This window comes from Sus scrofa, chromosome 7 (assembly GCF_054392235.1).
Source record: "Sus scrofa isolate SSC_HxYL_T2T_F1_AM1 chromosome 7, Sscrofa_HxYL_maternal_Yorkshire_Landrace_v2.0, whole genome shotgun sequence".
Lineage (NCBI taxonomy): Eukaryota > Metazoa > Chordata > Mammalia > Artiodactyla > Suidae > Sus > Sus scrofa.
The window spans coordinates 27,148,809-27,163,550 of NC_139389.1; the positions used below are offsets into that span (position 1 = coordinate 27,148,809).

The following is a 14,742-nucleotide window of genomic DNA, read 5'->3' on the forward strand; positions in this document are numbered from 1 at the left end:
AGACTCCGTGGCTGAGGATCATGGGGCCCCGAGCCCTCGTTCTGCTGCTCTCGGGGGCCCTGGCCCTGACTGGGACCCGGGCGGGTGAGTGCGGGATCGGGGGACAAGGCCGCTGCGGGGAGGAGCAAGGGAACCGCCTGGGAGTCGGGTGGGGGCAGGACCCACGGGGAAGGTGCGACTCTGCTGTCCCGGCCCAGACCCCCGCCCCTCACCTCACCCCGTCCTGTCCTGTCCCTCCCTTGCTTCCTGCTCCTCTGCTTGTCCCCCCTAAACCCGGGGCCCATCTCCGACCTCCACCCCTTTCCCGCCTCCGGAGCCCCGAGCTCCCTGCCCGGTCCCGGCCCCACCACCTCGCACCCGGGACCCGCGCCGAGAGGAGGGTCGTGTCTCACCCTCCCGCCCCCAGGTCCCCACTCCCTGAGATATTTCGACACCGCCCTGTCCCGGCCCGACCGCGGGAAGCCCCGTTTCATCGAAGTCGGCTACGTGGACGACACGCAGTTCGTGCGGTTCGACAGCGACGCCCCCAATCCGCGGATGGAGCCGCGGGCGCCGTGGATAGAGAAGGCGGAGCAGAAGTATTGGGATGAGGAGACGCAGAACGCCATGGGCAGCGCACAGACTTTCCGAGTGAACCTGAAAAAGCTGCGCGGCTACTACAACCAGAGCGAGGCCGGTGAGCGACGCGGACCCGGGTCCAGCTCACGACCCCCATCCCCATCCCCAGGGACGGGCCGGGGTCACCCCGACCTCCGGGTCCGAGGGTCACCCCGGCATTTCGGACCCGCCCAGCCCCCGACCCGGAAGGACCGGCGGGGACTTTCCCCCGGTTTCGTTTTCAGTTTGGGTTGAACCCCGGGTTGGTCGCGGCGGGGGCGTGGCTGACTCGGGGCGGGGTCAGGGTCTCACACCCTCCAGAGCATGTACGGCTGCGACGTGGGACCAGACGGGCTCCTCCTCCGCGGGTACAGTCAGGACGCCTACGACGGCGCCGATTACATCGCCCTGAACGAGGACCTGCGCTCCTGGACCGCGGCGGACACGGCGGCTCAGATCACCAAGCGCAAGAGGGAGGCCGATGCGGCGGAGCAAATGAGAAGCTACCTGGAGGGCGCGTGTGTGGAGTGGCTCCAGAAATACCTGGAGATGGGGAAGGACACGCTGCAGCGCGCAGGTATCAGGGGCCGCGGGGCCTCCACCATCTCCCCTCGGGAGGGAGCTGCCTTCCCACAGGGAGAGGAAAAGGGGGTCCCTGCGGGAAAGCCCCCCACTGCCTGTCCTGAGAGGGAGGAGTCCACCTAGGTTTCCAGCTTCTCCACAAGACAGGGACTCCCCGGGGACCCCACTCTCTAAAGGACAGTTAAGGAAGCCTATCTCTTTTGGGGTGAAGGGGGGAGACCATCCGTGAAAGAACTGCTCAGCGGTGCCCTTTGACCCTGGCCGCCGTCTTGGGAACCATGATTTTCCCAGGCCTGTTCTCAGCCCGCGAACAGCTTTGCATCCTTGACACCACCTTGCCTGAGTCATTCAACCGCCACCAAAGTCAGGAACATGACTCTGTATTCTCCCCCTTAAGTCCTGGAGCCTCCTACCTCAATCTCACCCTGATTCTAGACTCTTCCAAGGACTAGGAGCTGTTCCCAGATTCCCAAGTCCAGGCTAGTGTCTGGGTTTTGTGCTTCTTTTCAAACCCATTGTCCTGGTCCTTCACTCAGTGCCCCAGGCAGGGGACCCACAGGGTGAATTTTCTGATTCTTCTTCCTCAGAGCCTCCAAAGACACATGTGACCCGCCACCCCAGCTCTGACCTGGGGGTCACCCTGAGGTGCTGGGCCCTGGGCTTCTACCCTAAGGAGATCTCCCTGACCTGGCAGCGGGAGGGCCAGGACCAGGGCCAGGACCAGAGCCAGTACATGGAGCTGGTGGAGACCAGGCCCTCAGGGGATGGGACCTTCCAGAAGTGGGCGGCCCTGGTGGTGCCTCCTGGAGAGGAGCAGAGCTACACCTGCCATGTGCAGCACGAGGGCCTGCAGGAGCCCCTCACCCTGAGATGGGGTAAGGAGGGACCTGGGGGCAGAGCTTCTTCTCAGACAAAGCAGAAGCCCTTCTGGAGACCTTCAGCAAGGTCAGGACTCAAGCCTGAGGAGGGCCCTCCCCTTGCCCTTTGTTCCCAGACCCTCCTCAGCCCCCCGTCCCCATCGTGGGCATCATTGTTGGCCTGGTTCTCGTCCTGGTCGCTGGAGCCATGGTGACTGGAGTTGTGATCTGGAGGAAGAAGCGCTCAGGTAGGGAAGGGAGCGGGGATCTGAGTCTCCTTGTCTCACGGGGGGTTTCAAGCCCAGGTGGAAGTTGACCTGCCTTATTCCTGGGACATCCCCTCCACATACATGTGCTGAGTCTGTGCTGAGTGCTACCACGTACCCTTCTGTGAAGCACATGTGATAGTCAAAGACTAATTATTCCCCAGGATAATTCCAGTTGGCATCTAGTTTCTCAGCACTTGAAGGTCAGAGGTGAAAGACCCCACTGAGGAGAGGCGTCCAGGAGGGCAGTTGGTCCAGTCTCCCCCACATCTCCTTGCTGTATACCCCTGATCCTGTCCTGGATTTTTGTTGAAAGTTCTACACTGGTTGTGAGATCCAGGACTAGGGTTTCCTGTAGGATCTTATGGCTCAGTTTTCTTTTTGGCCTCTCACATAAATGTTATCTTCCCACAGGTGAAAAAGGAGGGAGCTACACTCAGGCTGCAGGTCAGTGTGGAGGGTTGTGATGCCTGAGGCTCTGGTGGTGCAGACAGGAGGCCGTGGGGGGAGCTCACCCACCTTCTCCCGTCTTCTCTCTTGGGGGTACTGACCCTGTCCTGCTTTTGCTCTCCCTCAGGCAGTGACAGTGCCCAGGGCTCCGATGTGTCCCTTACCAAGGATCCTAGAGGTGAGACCCTGGAGGGCCTAGATGGGAGGGGGGTTGGGGCAGAGGAGGTGCCCTGGGTGACGGGGACCTTTGAGGGGGACGTTTGGAGCATGTGGAGCTGTTGAGCATGTCAGCCCTTCCTTGACTGACCTGCTTGTTTCCTGATGATTTTCTTTCACAGTGTGAGACAGCTGCCTTGTGGGGACCAAGTGTTATGAGATTCGTTCACGTCCCACTTCGTGACTTCGGATCCCCTGCCTCCTGTTTCTGCAGCAGCATTTGAGTGTGTCTGTGTTCCTATGAGCATCATGAGAGGAGGTGGGGACCCTGGCCCAGCCCTGCCCCCATGTCCCCTCCTCACCCTGACCTGTGTTCTCTTTCCTGATCCACTTTCCAGCTCCAACAGGTTGGGGGGAGGCAGGCGGCAATGGACCATCTCCATCCTTATCCTAAATTCATTGCCCTGACTGGTGACTGTGGGGAGCCGAGGAGACACAGGAGGCCAAGGAAGGGAACTAGCCTGACGGCACAGTTCCAAAGGCAGGGTTCCTAACCGAGGGAAAAAAGCCTACCCGCCGGCACAGTTCCAAGGGTAGGTTTAGAAATAGGGAAAGGGGCTTACCCGGTGGCACAGTTCCAAGGGCAAGTTATAAAAATAATGAGGCTCACCTGCTAACCTGACTACAACAGCAACAATAACAAAACGAAGGTTTTGCAGAATAGTGCAAGAAATAAAATTGCTTCTTGGAAAATTCAGTCTTTCCTGTTATTTACCTATTACTCAGCCTTTTCTGTTATTTGTTTGTTATTCTTTGCTATTTTTCTATATTGTTTTGTGATTCAATAAAATTGGAACAACAAAAATTGGAACAGTAATAAAATAATGCGTTTCACCTTGGTGAAATTCCCCCTATTCAGATCTAATACAAGCAAAAACAAAGTGTTCACTGGTTTGTTACAAGTAAAAATAGGTTTTAGAGTTAGGTATTTGTGGAGTGTACAATAGGTTACAATAGGTTAGACATACATCATTCTTGACGGAAAATATAATCTTGCTTTTAATAAGTTTTGTAGGAAGCTTTTAAGTTTTATGAAACTAAGTTGCTTTGATATATAAAATATTTTCTCATACTGTCCCCTGATCATAATACCTTGAAGTTAGTACCTTAAGCTTTAATCTAAAAAATGAGTTTTTGTAAATGTTAAATTCTTGTACTTGTGACCTTTCTAGTTGTTAAAGATTAGGTTAAAACAATAATGGGTGGTGCTTGCTAAAAGTAACCACAAGCCGTTTTATACTGAATTGCCTTATTTTTATATAATGATTTTTCAGCATAATGTTTTGTACCCATTATAATTTTACATGATGCATTGTATCCATTAGTTTTAACTAAAATTCTTAGAGCACAATGTGTATCTTCTGTACCACATAGTCTAAAATTTAACCTTTGAAAGTATGATGTAAACATTGTGATGTAAGTTACAGTTAAGCTGTCTATATAAACTGTTACCTATGCTAATAAAATTTGAGCAGTCCAGCACCTTGAAAGAAGGGACAAAGAGGCTGTTTCCATGTGCTTCGCCGACACTGTCCATCCCTGGGGGGACACCCTGGCTGCTGGAGCTGGACTCCGGCAGGTGACTTCCTATTTTCCCGTAGAAAATATAGTATATATTAATTTTGCTTTTTCTAATTGGTGCCATGGGGAATTCATGGGATAATAAATGAGAGATTTCCTAAAGCTTGAAAGAGGAAATGAATGGAAGCACTGAGAACTTCCAGAATCCACCTGTAGCTTAGTTTGGCCCAGAACTTCCATATGCCACAGGCGCAGCCATAAGAAACCTTTTTAAAAAGGTGTCCAGTCTTGAAGAGTTCTGCATACCCTAAGTCCTGAAATGAACAGTGTGTTCCCGTAACAATGGGGTGACCGTCAGGAGAGTCCACCCCGAGAGCAGGAGCACATGTGCTGGAGAAGGCCGCCCAGGCGGGGCTCGTGGGCACAAAGCTAAGAGCCCTACTGAGGACCCACGGTCAGTGCAAACAGCCCTGTTTGCTTCCTGGTGGCTTCTGTACCAGATCAATGCATATTTGTAAATAAAATCCTGAAAGACTCTCCAAAGTCAGTGTTTGGGAAGCAACTCTGCTTAAAGCAGGAGACAGAGGAAAGTCTGAGATTCTGCACTGGAGGAAATAACAATTCAGACCTATGACTTTCGAAAGTCCTGATGAGTTTCTATTTCTTGGAGGGGCCGTAGCCATCACCCCAGAGCTGGATCGAAGCATAAATAGATCTTTGTGAACCGCAGGCCGAGGCATCCTTGTCACTTAGCAATGGCTTCTGCAGCAGCCACCACTGAAAGGCGACAGGCAAGACTAAAGCCCAAAGACATCTAGAAGGTCCCCTTTCTTCCTGTGGAGAAGCAGGAAACAGGAAAAGTAGGTCAACCCCCAGTGGTCCCCTTGGAGCTGCTCTTCTGTCTCAGGTGCCAAGTGACAGGACACAGGCACCACCTCACCTTCCTGAGACTCAACCTTGTGCACTTAAAGGAGAAGTAACATCTTTTCTTTCCTTCTCTTTCTTTTCTTTCTTTCTTTCTTTCATTGGCCACACCCCCAGTATGCAGGAGTTTCCAGGCCAGGGATTGAACCCACACCACAGTGGTGACAATGTCAGCTCCTTGGCCCACTTAGCCACCAGAGTACTCCTGGGTCTCCTATTTTTGTCTCGTGGAACCCTGACCCTCAGTCTCTTTCTCTAGCAGCGGGGGTGGTCCTGGACCAGGACCCTGCTCACTCATAGCTACTGGGACTGAGGGTGGGAACGGCTGCCCCTGAGGAGCTCACATCTGGGGCCGCCTGCTCATCCTAAGAGACCAACCCCTATGTGCTGGGTCTGGACGGCTGCTCCCCTGGGACCGGCTGCTGCATGGTGGCCCCTCCTACTGCAGAGCCTGTGCCCTGGGGATGGTTCCAGAGTCACCTGGAAGAGCGGGAAGGATCTTCCACTGCCAGGAGCAGGGGATCTGGGCGGTAGGGTCACCAGGGGACGGGACTGAGCTCTCACACCCCCAAAACCAAAGGGACTCGGGATGAAAATTCCCAGATGGTAGAGGTGGCCATTAAATATCAGGAAGCGGTATTGCATTTTGTTGCTGGGAGACGTCATTTTTATTATTAATGATATTATTGAAACAGTATATTGTCTAACACTGGAGCAGAGGTGCCCAGTCTCTGCCCTGCCCTCTGATGACTTCCTCCCTGCCTGTGTGTTCATATGGTTTTCACACCCGAACCAATATCTCAAGGAGATCATTTGTTTCCTATGCTATTCATGAGACATCTTCTGAAGATCGACACGCAGCAGAAGAAGACTCAGCATTTTCAATACTGGGAAATGAGTCCCAGACCTCAGTTGAGACCCCAGCCTGGGCCAGCTGTCCTGGGGGGCGGGCAGGAAATCTGACTGATGGGAAGCAGCTGTGTGTCCTCCACGCTCCTCCTGGGGCAGGTCCTTCTCTCCATTAGACCCATTGGCCACTGGAGTCATAGTCATTCATGAACTTTTTTTTTTTTTTTTGTCTTTTTGTCTTTTCAGGACCGCATTCATGGCATATGGAGGTTCCCAGGCTAGGGGTCAAATTGGAGCTATAGCTTCTGGCCTACACCACAGCCACAGTAACACCCCATCCTTAAGCCACTGAGCAGGGCCAGAGATCGAACCCACAACCTCATGGTTCCTAGTTGGATTCATTTCTGCTGCACCACAATGGGAACTCCTCATTCATGAACTCTTGGTGAAAATGATTTTTTTTCTTTTTTCCTTTTCTTTTTCTTTTCGGTTTTAGGGCCACACTCTCGGCATATGGAAGTTCCCAGGTTAGGGGTCAAATCGGAGCTACAGCTGCCGGCCTGCACCACAGCCACAGCAACGCCAGATCCAAGTCACATCTGTGATCTACACCACAGCTCAGAGGGATGCCAGATCCTTAACCCACTGAGGGAGGCCAGGGATCGAACCCGCATTCTCATGGATACTAGTCAGGTTCCTCACCACTGCACCGCAATGGGAACTCCCAAATGATATTTTAAAAGAGGCACTGGGAGTTCCCTTTGTGTCCCAGGGGAAACAAATCCGACTAGCATCCATGATTATGCGGATACCTTCCTGCCCTGGATCAGTGGGTAAGGGATCCGGTGATGCCGTGAGCTGCAGGGCAGTTCGGAGAAGGGGCTCCCATCTGCTGTTGCTAGTGGCTCTGGCTCTGATTTCAACCCCTGGCCTGGGAACTTCCATATCCCACAGGTGAGGTCCTAAAAAAGGGGGAAAAAAAAAAAGAGGTACGTGATCACTCCAGAGGGGGCTGTCCCCCCTTGCTTGGGTTACCTGTCCTGGCCCAGTAAGACAGGTCCATGGAGAGAGGGGCCAAGGTTTATGCCATAATCACGCATAGATCTGCCCACAGACCACAGCCCAGGAAGTAACTCCTCTTGCCTGAGTTACCACTGCCTCTGTAATCCAGCCTGAGTGTCTTATTTGGTCCTAGGTTCTTCCAAAAACTATATGTAACTAGTTCCCCTGCATGGACTTTCCCCAGCTGTACCCTGGGTATTGGCAGGGTAGGGGGGTGCCTACCTATAGATTAACTGAAATTCAACCTGAATCTTAAAGCCCAATCAAAATCCTAGAGGTTTTTATTGTTTTGTTTTGTTTTTTGTTTTAATTGTTGAGCTTATTCTACACTCCATGTGCAAAAGCAAAAGATTTGAACAGGCAAAATAATTCTGCGAAAAGAGGAAGCATCTTGGGGGAAGCCCGATACCTGCTTTCAAGTACAAAGTGGTGTCAGATAAGAGTGGTCCAGCTCTATGGAACAGAAGAAAGTGTGTGTGATCAGAACTTCACATATAGGCTCAGAAAAAAGAAGTCAAGGTCATTCAGTGGGAACAAATAATCTTTTCCATCAATGATGATGACACAAATAGACACAAACAAGAGAATGAAACCACATTCAAAGACTAATTTGAAGGAAGCATAGACCTAAACCTAAGAGCTGCAACCAAACCAGTCTCTCCCGCACAAGGTCCTGAACCATAAACTGAGCCACATTTGTAATTTTATATTTTCTAGCAGCCATGTTTAAAAAATGTTTTAAGTGGATGAAAATAATTCTAACATTTACTTTAACCCAAAACATTCAATAATTTCCTCGCAGAACCAAAACAAGGATAGGTGATGGGCTATTTTATACCCTTTTTCTCATTTGTTACCTTTCTTGCAATTGTTGCTTTGAGCCTCCAGGGGTTTAGAAATTCTCTCATTTTATACCCTGCCACGTGGTGCCTTCCCCCCAGATCTTGGAATTCTGGAATTATTGAAGCCAAAACCCACTTCCATCTCACACTGGATGCAGGAGAGGATGAGCTCAGAGATAAAGTGGGGGCAGGACACCCACCCCCAGCTCCCTCCTCTCCCCAACTTCCTTTCTTCTTCTTCCAGTCTGAGGAACTCAGGAATTCCACAGCACAAATGGGGGAGCCGGTTGTAAACGCTACAAACCCAGATCCATCCTCATATTCCTCTGCAGGAAGTCCTTCCTGAAGTCTGCCCACTCCCCTTCCTGCTGCAGCCTCAGCGGCTCCCCAGGTCTGTGCAGAGGGCGATACCAGAACTCTCTTCCTCCCAACCCCTCAGCGCTCACTCCCTGGCCTCCCTCAGGACTCAGGTCAAATGGCATCTCTCAGGAAAGCCGCCCCTGAGGATACTATTTAAAATGACCACCAGCTCCGCGTCCCTCCCTTGTTCTTTTTCTCGAAATCAGCCTTTGCTTTTTTTTTTTTCAGTCTTTGCTTTTTGACACCCTGATCTTTGACTTCAAGAGCCTTGTGGGAGTTCCCGTCGTGGCGCAGTGGTTAACGAATCCGACTAGGAACCATGAGGTTGCGGGTTCGGTCCCTGTCCTTGCTCAGTGGGTTAACGATCCGGCGTTGCCGTGAGCTGTGGTGTAGGTTGCAGACGCGGCTCGGATCCCGCGTTGCTGTGGCTCTGGTGTAGGCCGGTGGCTACAGCTCCGATTCAACCCCTAGCCTGGGAACCTCCATATGCCGCGGGAGCGGCCCAAGAAATAGCAACAACAACAACAACAACCAAAAGACAAAAAAAAAAAAAAGAGCCTTGTGGTTTATCGGCAGCTCTTCCATCCGCGCGTGCGCACACAGGGCGGGGACTCGGGCTTAGTTGGTCTGAAACATCCCCAAAGGGCTAGAATCTTGCCTGGCCTATAGCTGGCGCTCAAACATATCTGTCGCCGAATGAATAAGTCTAGGGACCAGAACTCCTTAAAGGTGAGACTGGGGCGGCACAGGGAGAAGGTCCCTGGTAAGAGATGGGGAGGGGGCGGGGCCTCGCCCCAGTTTGCCCCAGGCCCGCGGCCCAGCGCCCAGGCAGCCTCAGGGGACCGTCCGCACTTTGAATGTGGCCACAAGCACAGGAGACTCAACCAGACCCCCAGCTGCCTCCACAGACTCTTGCCCTCCTGCGGGGCATCCGGCTCAGGTGGTAGGGTTCCTAGGTGGGGACGTCCTCCAGGTCCCAGTCTTAGGTCCAGAATCCTGGGTTTCTGCGCAGCTGGTGGCGGGGCTCAGCCTCAGCCTGGGAGGCCCTGGGACTGGGACCCCAAACCTGCAGGGCCAGAAATTGGAGACCAGGATTGTGGGGCTTTCAGTTCTTTGTTTGGAGGTGGAGGGAGCAGACCTGGGGGAGGCAGCCTGCAGGTCTGGGTCTCTCAGGTGCTCAAAGGGGAAGAAGAGGCGGGATGCTGGGCTCCTTCCTGTGGTTGTGAAGTGGGCCCCCCCCCCCCCCCGGCCTAGGCTCCAAAGCGTCGACAGTCTGGGGCCTGGGCAGAAGCATCCACCCTTGGCGACCTTGGGCGTCCAGGTCCTGAGCCCTGGGTCCTGGGAACCTAAGGGGGAACAAGGGCTGCATTGGGCTTCCTGGGAAAATATCAGGCCAAGTCCGGGGCTGAGACTCACACAGATCTCCTGGGGTCACTGTGGTCTCCAGGCTGCAGCCTCCATCCCACTCTCTGTGCCCCAGGAATGACTCTGTGGCATCAGCTGGGCAGCTCTGTTTCTGCAGCCCCAGGGCCACTCTTGGTGGTGCGGTGGTTCCCACAGTCCTAGAAAATAGAGACCGTGTCCAGGCAGCCCAGGGCTGTGAGCTGAGGATGGACTCAGATGAGGCCGTGACATCCTGGTGCACAGAGTGGGACCTGGAGACCTGGGAAGCAGGCCCAGGGCTGTGTCCTCCAGGGCTGCACAGGCCTGGCTCTCCCTTCCTGATTCTCCCTGCACCCCGGCTTTTGTAGGAGGGGGTTAAGGTAGGAGGGGGAGCTCTCATTGTAGAAAGAAGGAATTCCTTTACACCCCTCCTCTCTCTCCTTTATGGTTTTGCCCTTTCTTCTCTCTGTGTGTGTGTGAGTTATTCCAGACCTGTATATACAGAACAATGCCGCCAAACTGAAGCAGAGTTTATCAGCCAGTCATAGCACGAACACCTGTTATGCATCCAGCAGAAAAACAGAGCCCCCAGACCAGGAGCCCCAGTGCCCACCCAGACCCCATCCCTCCCTGCACAGGTGGCCCCTACGTCGACCCCCCCCCCCGGGTCCCTCACCCTCCCCTCCTCTAGGCCTTCACTAATACCACTGTTCCCTCCTTTTCCTCACATCTCCAGAGTCTCCCCATCTCCATAAGCTATCACCCTGCGGGGCTCCTGCTTCCTCTCCCCCACTTCCACCCCATCCTAGGATGGAGACTCCAGAGTGGATTCCCTGGAGGAAGAGCCTCCCACCCTGGAAGCAGCACCAGGAACAAGTGAACCTTGGGGTTTAAGGCTGCATTCCAGGAGACTGCAGGCCCCCAGTATGTGTGTGGGCTCCACCCTGGACCTGGGAACCAGCTGTTAGGGCTGGAGATCTGCCCTTCCCTGAGGCCAAAGTCCTGGGTCATTTAACGGGGAGGAAAACGTCTGTGTCAGCGTGTGTTTGGGGAAACAGTTCAGGCTCTGAACTTGACACTGCTTGGGGCTCCCCCTTGGGGGCACAGCCCTATCCCTCTGCTGGGAGCCCAAGGAGACCCTGGGCAGGTCCCTGGTAAGGAGGTCAAAGGGGAGCTCAGGTCTCCTGTCATCTGCCCTGTGGCCACACGGGGGCGCCAGGGCTCTGCTCTCTCCTACTCTGCGCGGGGAAGGGAGCGGATGGGCTGAGGTCTGAGTCCCACGGAGATGGCTGCCCTGGAGGCTGGGCAGCAGTGGGGGAGTGAAGGTGCTTGCTGAGCAGCTCTAGGGGGTGGGGCAGAGATTGGAGGAGAGGAGCGCTCTGGAGACCGGGCCTGTCTCCGAAGGTTCCCTCTTTGCTCCCCAAACCTCCCCACTCCAGCTCCTTTATGCAAACACCCTGGGAAACTAAAACCAGAAAATTGTTTCTTCCAACCCCTATTCCTTCTGAAGAACATCTTTTAAATAATACTTTTTAAAATTAGACTAGTGTGAGATTTACAAGACAGCTGCAAACGTGTAACAGGGCTTCCTCTTACTCTGTATTCAGTTTCCCCGTGGTGAACATCTTATATGAACGGCAGGCATCTTTTCACAGCTAATGCAGCAATGTTGGTACATTATTACTGAACTGCATACTTTATTTGCACTTCATAAGTTTTTCTTTCTGTTCTTTTTTTGTTTACATTTTTATTTTTATTTATTTATTTATTTATTTATTTTTTTGCTTTTTAGGCCCGCACCGCGGCATATGGAGAATCCAAAGCTAGGGGTCGAATTGGAGCTGTAGCCACTGGCCTACACCACAGCCACAGCAACGCCATATCCAAGCTGAGTCTGTGATCTACACCACAGCTCACGGCAATGACGGATCCTTAACCCACTGAGCAAAGCCAGGGATCAAACCTGCAACTTCACAGTTCCTAGTCAGATTTGCTTCTTCTGAGCCACAACGGGAACTCTTCTAATTGTTTTTCTATGCCTTTAAAACCATGCCTATGATACTCTTCCTCTGTTTCTTAGTTTATGTCTCATCTTTGCTTAATTTTTGTTTGTCCTCCCAATATAATTATAATTTACTATTTTCAATCTCTGAATAGTATAATTCTAGTTAGCTCAATGTTCAATGTTTGAATTATTAGGAGGATGGAAATGCAAGTCTCAACTGAGTGTTTAGTAGACTATGGTTTCTTTTTTAAATGGATTTTTCAATTTTCCCAGAAATACACAGCATCTTAGCATTGTTGTACTCAGGTGAAACCAGTCCCAAACTTTCCCTGTGTCTCGTCTTGCTGAGTATCTTCTAGCACGTCTGATCTTCCAGCAACGTCATCTCCCTGCACAGCCCTCAGTGCTGCCACACGGGACGGGTCCCCACGCAACTGGGGCAGGGCTGACAGCCCCAGTCTCCTTCGCCTCGTCCTGGGCAGCCCTCTGCCTCCCTTGTTCTGGCTCCACCGCAGCCTGCATCCCATGTCTCCCTATTAGTGGTTTTCCCCATCATTTCCCCCCACTTTGCTAACAGTCTCAAGAAATGGAACAGCTAGAGTTCCCATCGTGGCTCAGCGGTTAACGAACATGACTAGCATCCTTGAGGATGCAGGTTCGAACCTGGCCTCACTCAGCGGGTTAAGGATCCAGCGTGGCACTGAGCTGTGGTATAGGTCAATAAGCTGGCTCCCATCCCCTGTTGCTAGTGGTTATGGTGTAGGCTGGCAGCTACAGCTCCTGTTTAACCCCTAGCCTGGGAACCTCCATATGCCACTGGTGCAGCCCTAAAAAGACAAAGAAAAAAAGGGAACAGCACAAGTAAAACTCTGTAACTCTGACATGACTTAGGCAACCCTAGGACTAACATGGTAACTAGATATAGAGCTCTGTGTTGGAAACACTTATTTTTGCCTTGGGATTCAGAAACCATCACTTCAATGTCTTCTAATCTCCAGGACCATGGTTTTTGCAAGGTTTGCCTCTTGAAGTTAACAAGATTGCTTCCACTGTCTTTCTGATATTTCACTGCCATGTGTCTGGCTGGGGGTCTGTCTTCATCTCCTGCGGTAAGAATTTGGTCAGGCCATTCAGGATGTAAATTTTTGTCTGTAAATCTGACAAGTTTTCCTCAAATTGAAATTTTCATCATTTCCTACTCTCCATTAGTTTTGAAATTAGTATTATTCACTTGGAATCTCTTGATTGACAGATGAATATTTTTATCAGTCTTCTCTCCTTCTTGCGATGACTTCGCCTTTCCCATGGCTGAGAGTATGACCGTAACCTTCCAATCCATCTATTGGATTATTCATTTCTATGACATTATTTCTAAGTTCCAATAGCTCTTTCTTGTTCCATGTTTGTATATGATTGTATGGAATTCTATCTTTGTTTCATAAGCTATATATCTCTTACCTCTTTAGATATTAGTGATAACAGTGGTAGGAAACTGTCAGGTCTCCGGGTTATCTGCTCTCATGACATGAATGTTTTCTCACAGCACTTGACTCAGTTTTGATTTACCCTTAATCATTTTTGTTTTCTTGTTTTGGGTTTTTTGTTTTCTTGTTTTGTCTTTTTAGGGCCACACCCATGGCATATGGAAGTTCCCAGGTTACGGGTCCAATCGGAATCATAGCTGCTGGCCTACAAGTAGCATCGATGAGGACACGGTTCCATCCCTGGCCTCGACCAGTGGGTTGGGGATCCGGCATTGCCGTGAGCTGTGATGTAGGTTGCAGATGGGGCTTGGATCCCGAGTTGCTGTTTTCTGGGGGCGTTTTTTGCCTGGCCTGGGGCATGTGGAAATTCTAGGGCCAAGGACTGAAACTGCACCACAGCAGTGACTTGAGCAGCTGCAGTGAAAGGCCAGATCCTTAAAAGGCTGGGCCACCAGGGCACTCCGATTTACCCTTATCCTTGTCATCTTTGTCTCACCACAGAGCCTGTCTCACATCACCAGGGTCCTGACTGCTGTTCTTCATTTCACCACCAGTGTCTCCAGATCTGGAGTCAAGGGGACCTTGAAATATCCACTCCTTAAACCTGGAGTCTCCCTTCCCCTGTCTGCACGAGGGATCACATGTCCTGTGCCTCATGTGTTTGCTTTGAGGAATATATTCAACCACTGTGTCAATTACATGGCATGATTGCCTGGAACACAAAGTGTTCCCCTGTTCATAGTTACTAACATTAGAGTGATGAAATCATTTTGATTAATTCCATTCTTTGTAAACCACCATTAAAAAATCCTTGAATATATATTTTTGAGAACACGAATGATTATCTTAGGATAAAGTTTTAGATGAAATTTCTGTGTCAAAATGTAAACATAGTGAAGTCATTGAGAAATGTTGCAAAAGTGACCTTTAACTTTTTTGTGGCAAACCTCTCCCTGTGCTGATGTGAGCAACCAATGCTTCTTTGTAATCACAGCTGGACCCTGGCTCTAGTCTGCCCTCCCTACAGGTGAGGGTCACTGAGATGCCCGGTCAGAGACCTTTCCCACCGCCTGACAGCAACACCCGATCTAGACTGAGCCCCTCTTCCATCCACCCTCCTTGAAATCACCCACCAAAGCCTAAATCCTATATATGTTCTTTTTTTTTTTTGTCTTTTTAGAGCTGCACTCACAGCACATGGAGGTTCCCAGGCTAGGGGTCCAATCAGAGCTATAGCCGCTGACCTACTCCACAGCCACAGCAACACCAGATCCGAGCCACATCTGGGACCTACACCACAGCTCACGGCAATGCCAGATCCTTGACCCACTGAGCCAGGCCAGG

The 14,742-nt window shown here is 51.5% G+C and overlaps 1 protein-coding gene across 2 annotated transcripts; it reads left to right on the forward strand.

Moving 5' to 3' along the window:
• SLA-3 (MHC class I antigen 3) lies at positions 1-4,469 on the forward strand. Of its 2 annotated transcripts, XM_084967762.1 has the most exons (8): positions 1-84; positions 407-676; positions 902-1,174; positions 1,767-2,054; positions 2,174-2,284; positions 2,717-2,749; positions 2,880-2,930; positions 3,091-4,469. In XM_084967762.1, the coding sequence occupies exons 1-8, from the start codon at positions 21-23 to the stop codon at positions 3,093-3,095; spliced, it is 1,095 nt and encodes a 364-aa protein (XP_084823888.1). In that variant the 5' UTR covers positions 1-20; the 3' UTR covers positions 3,096-4,469. The 2 variants fall into 2 exon arrangements, with proteins under 2 accessions (XP_084823888.1, XP_020953509.2); XM_021097850.2 differs by lacking the exon at positions 2,717-2,749.
• The last annotated feature ends 10,273 nt before the right edge of the window (positions 4,470-14,742 follow it).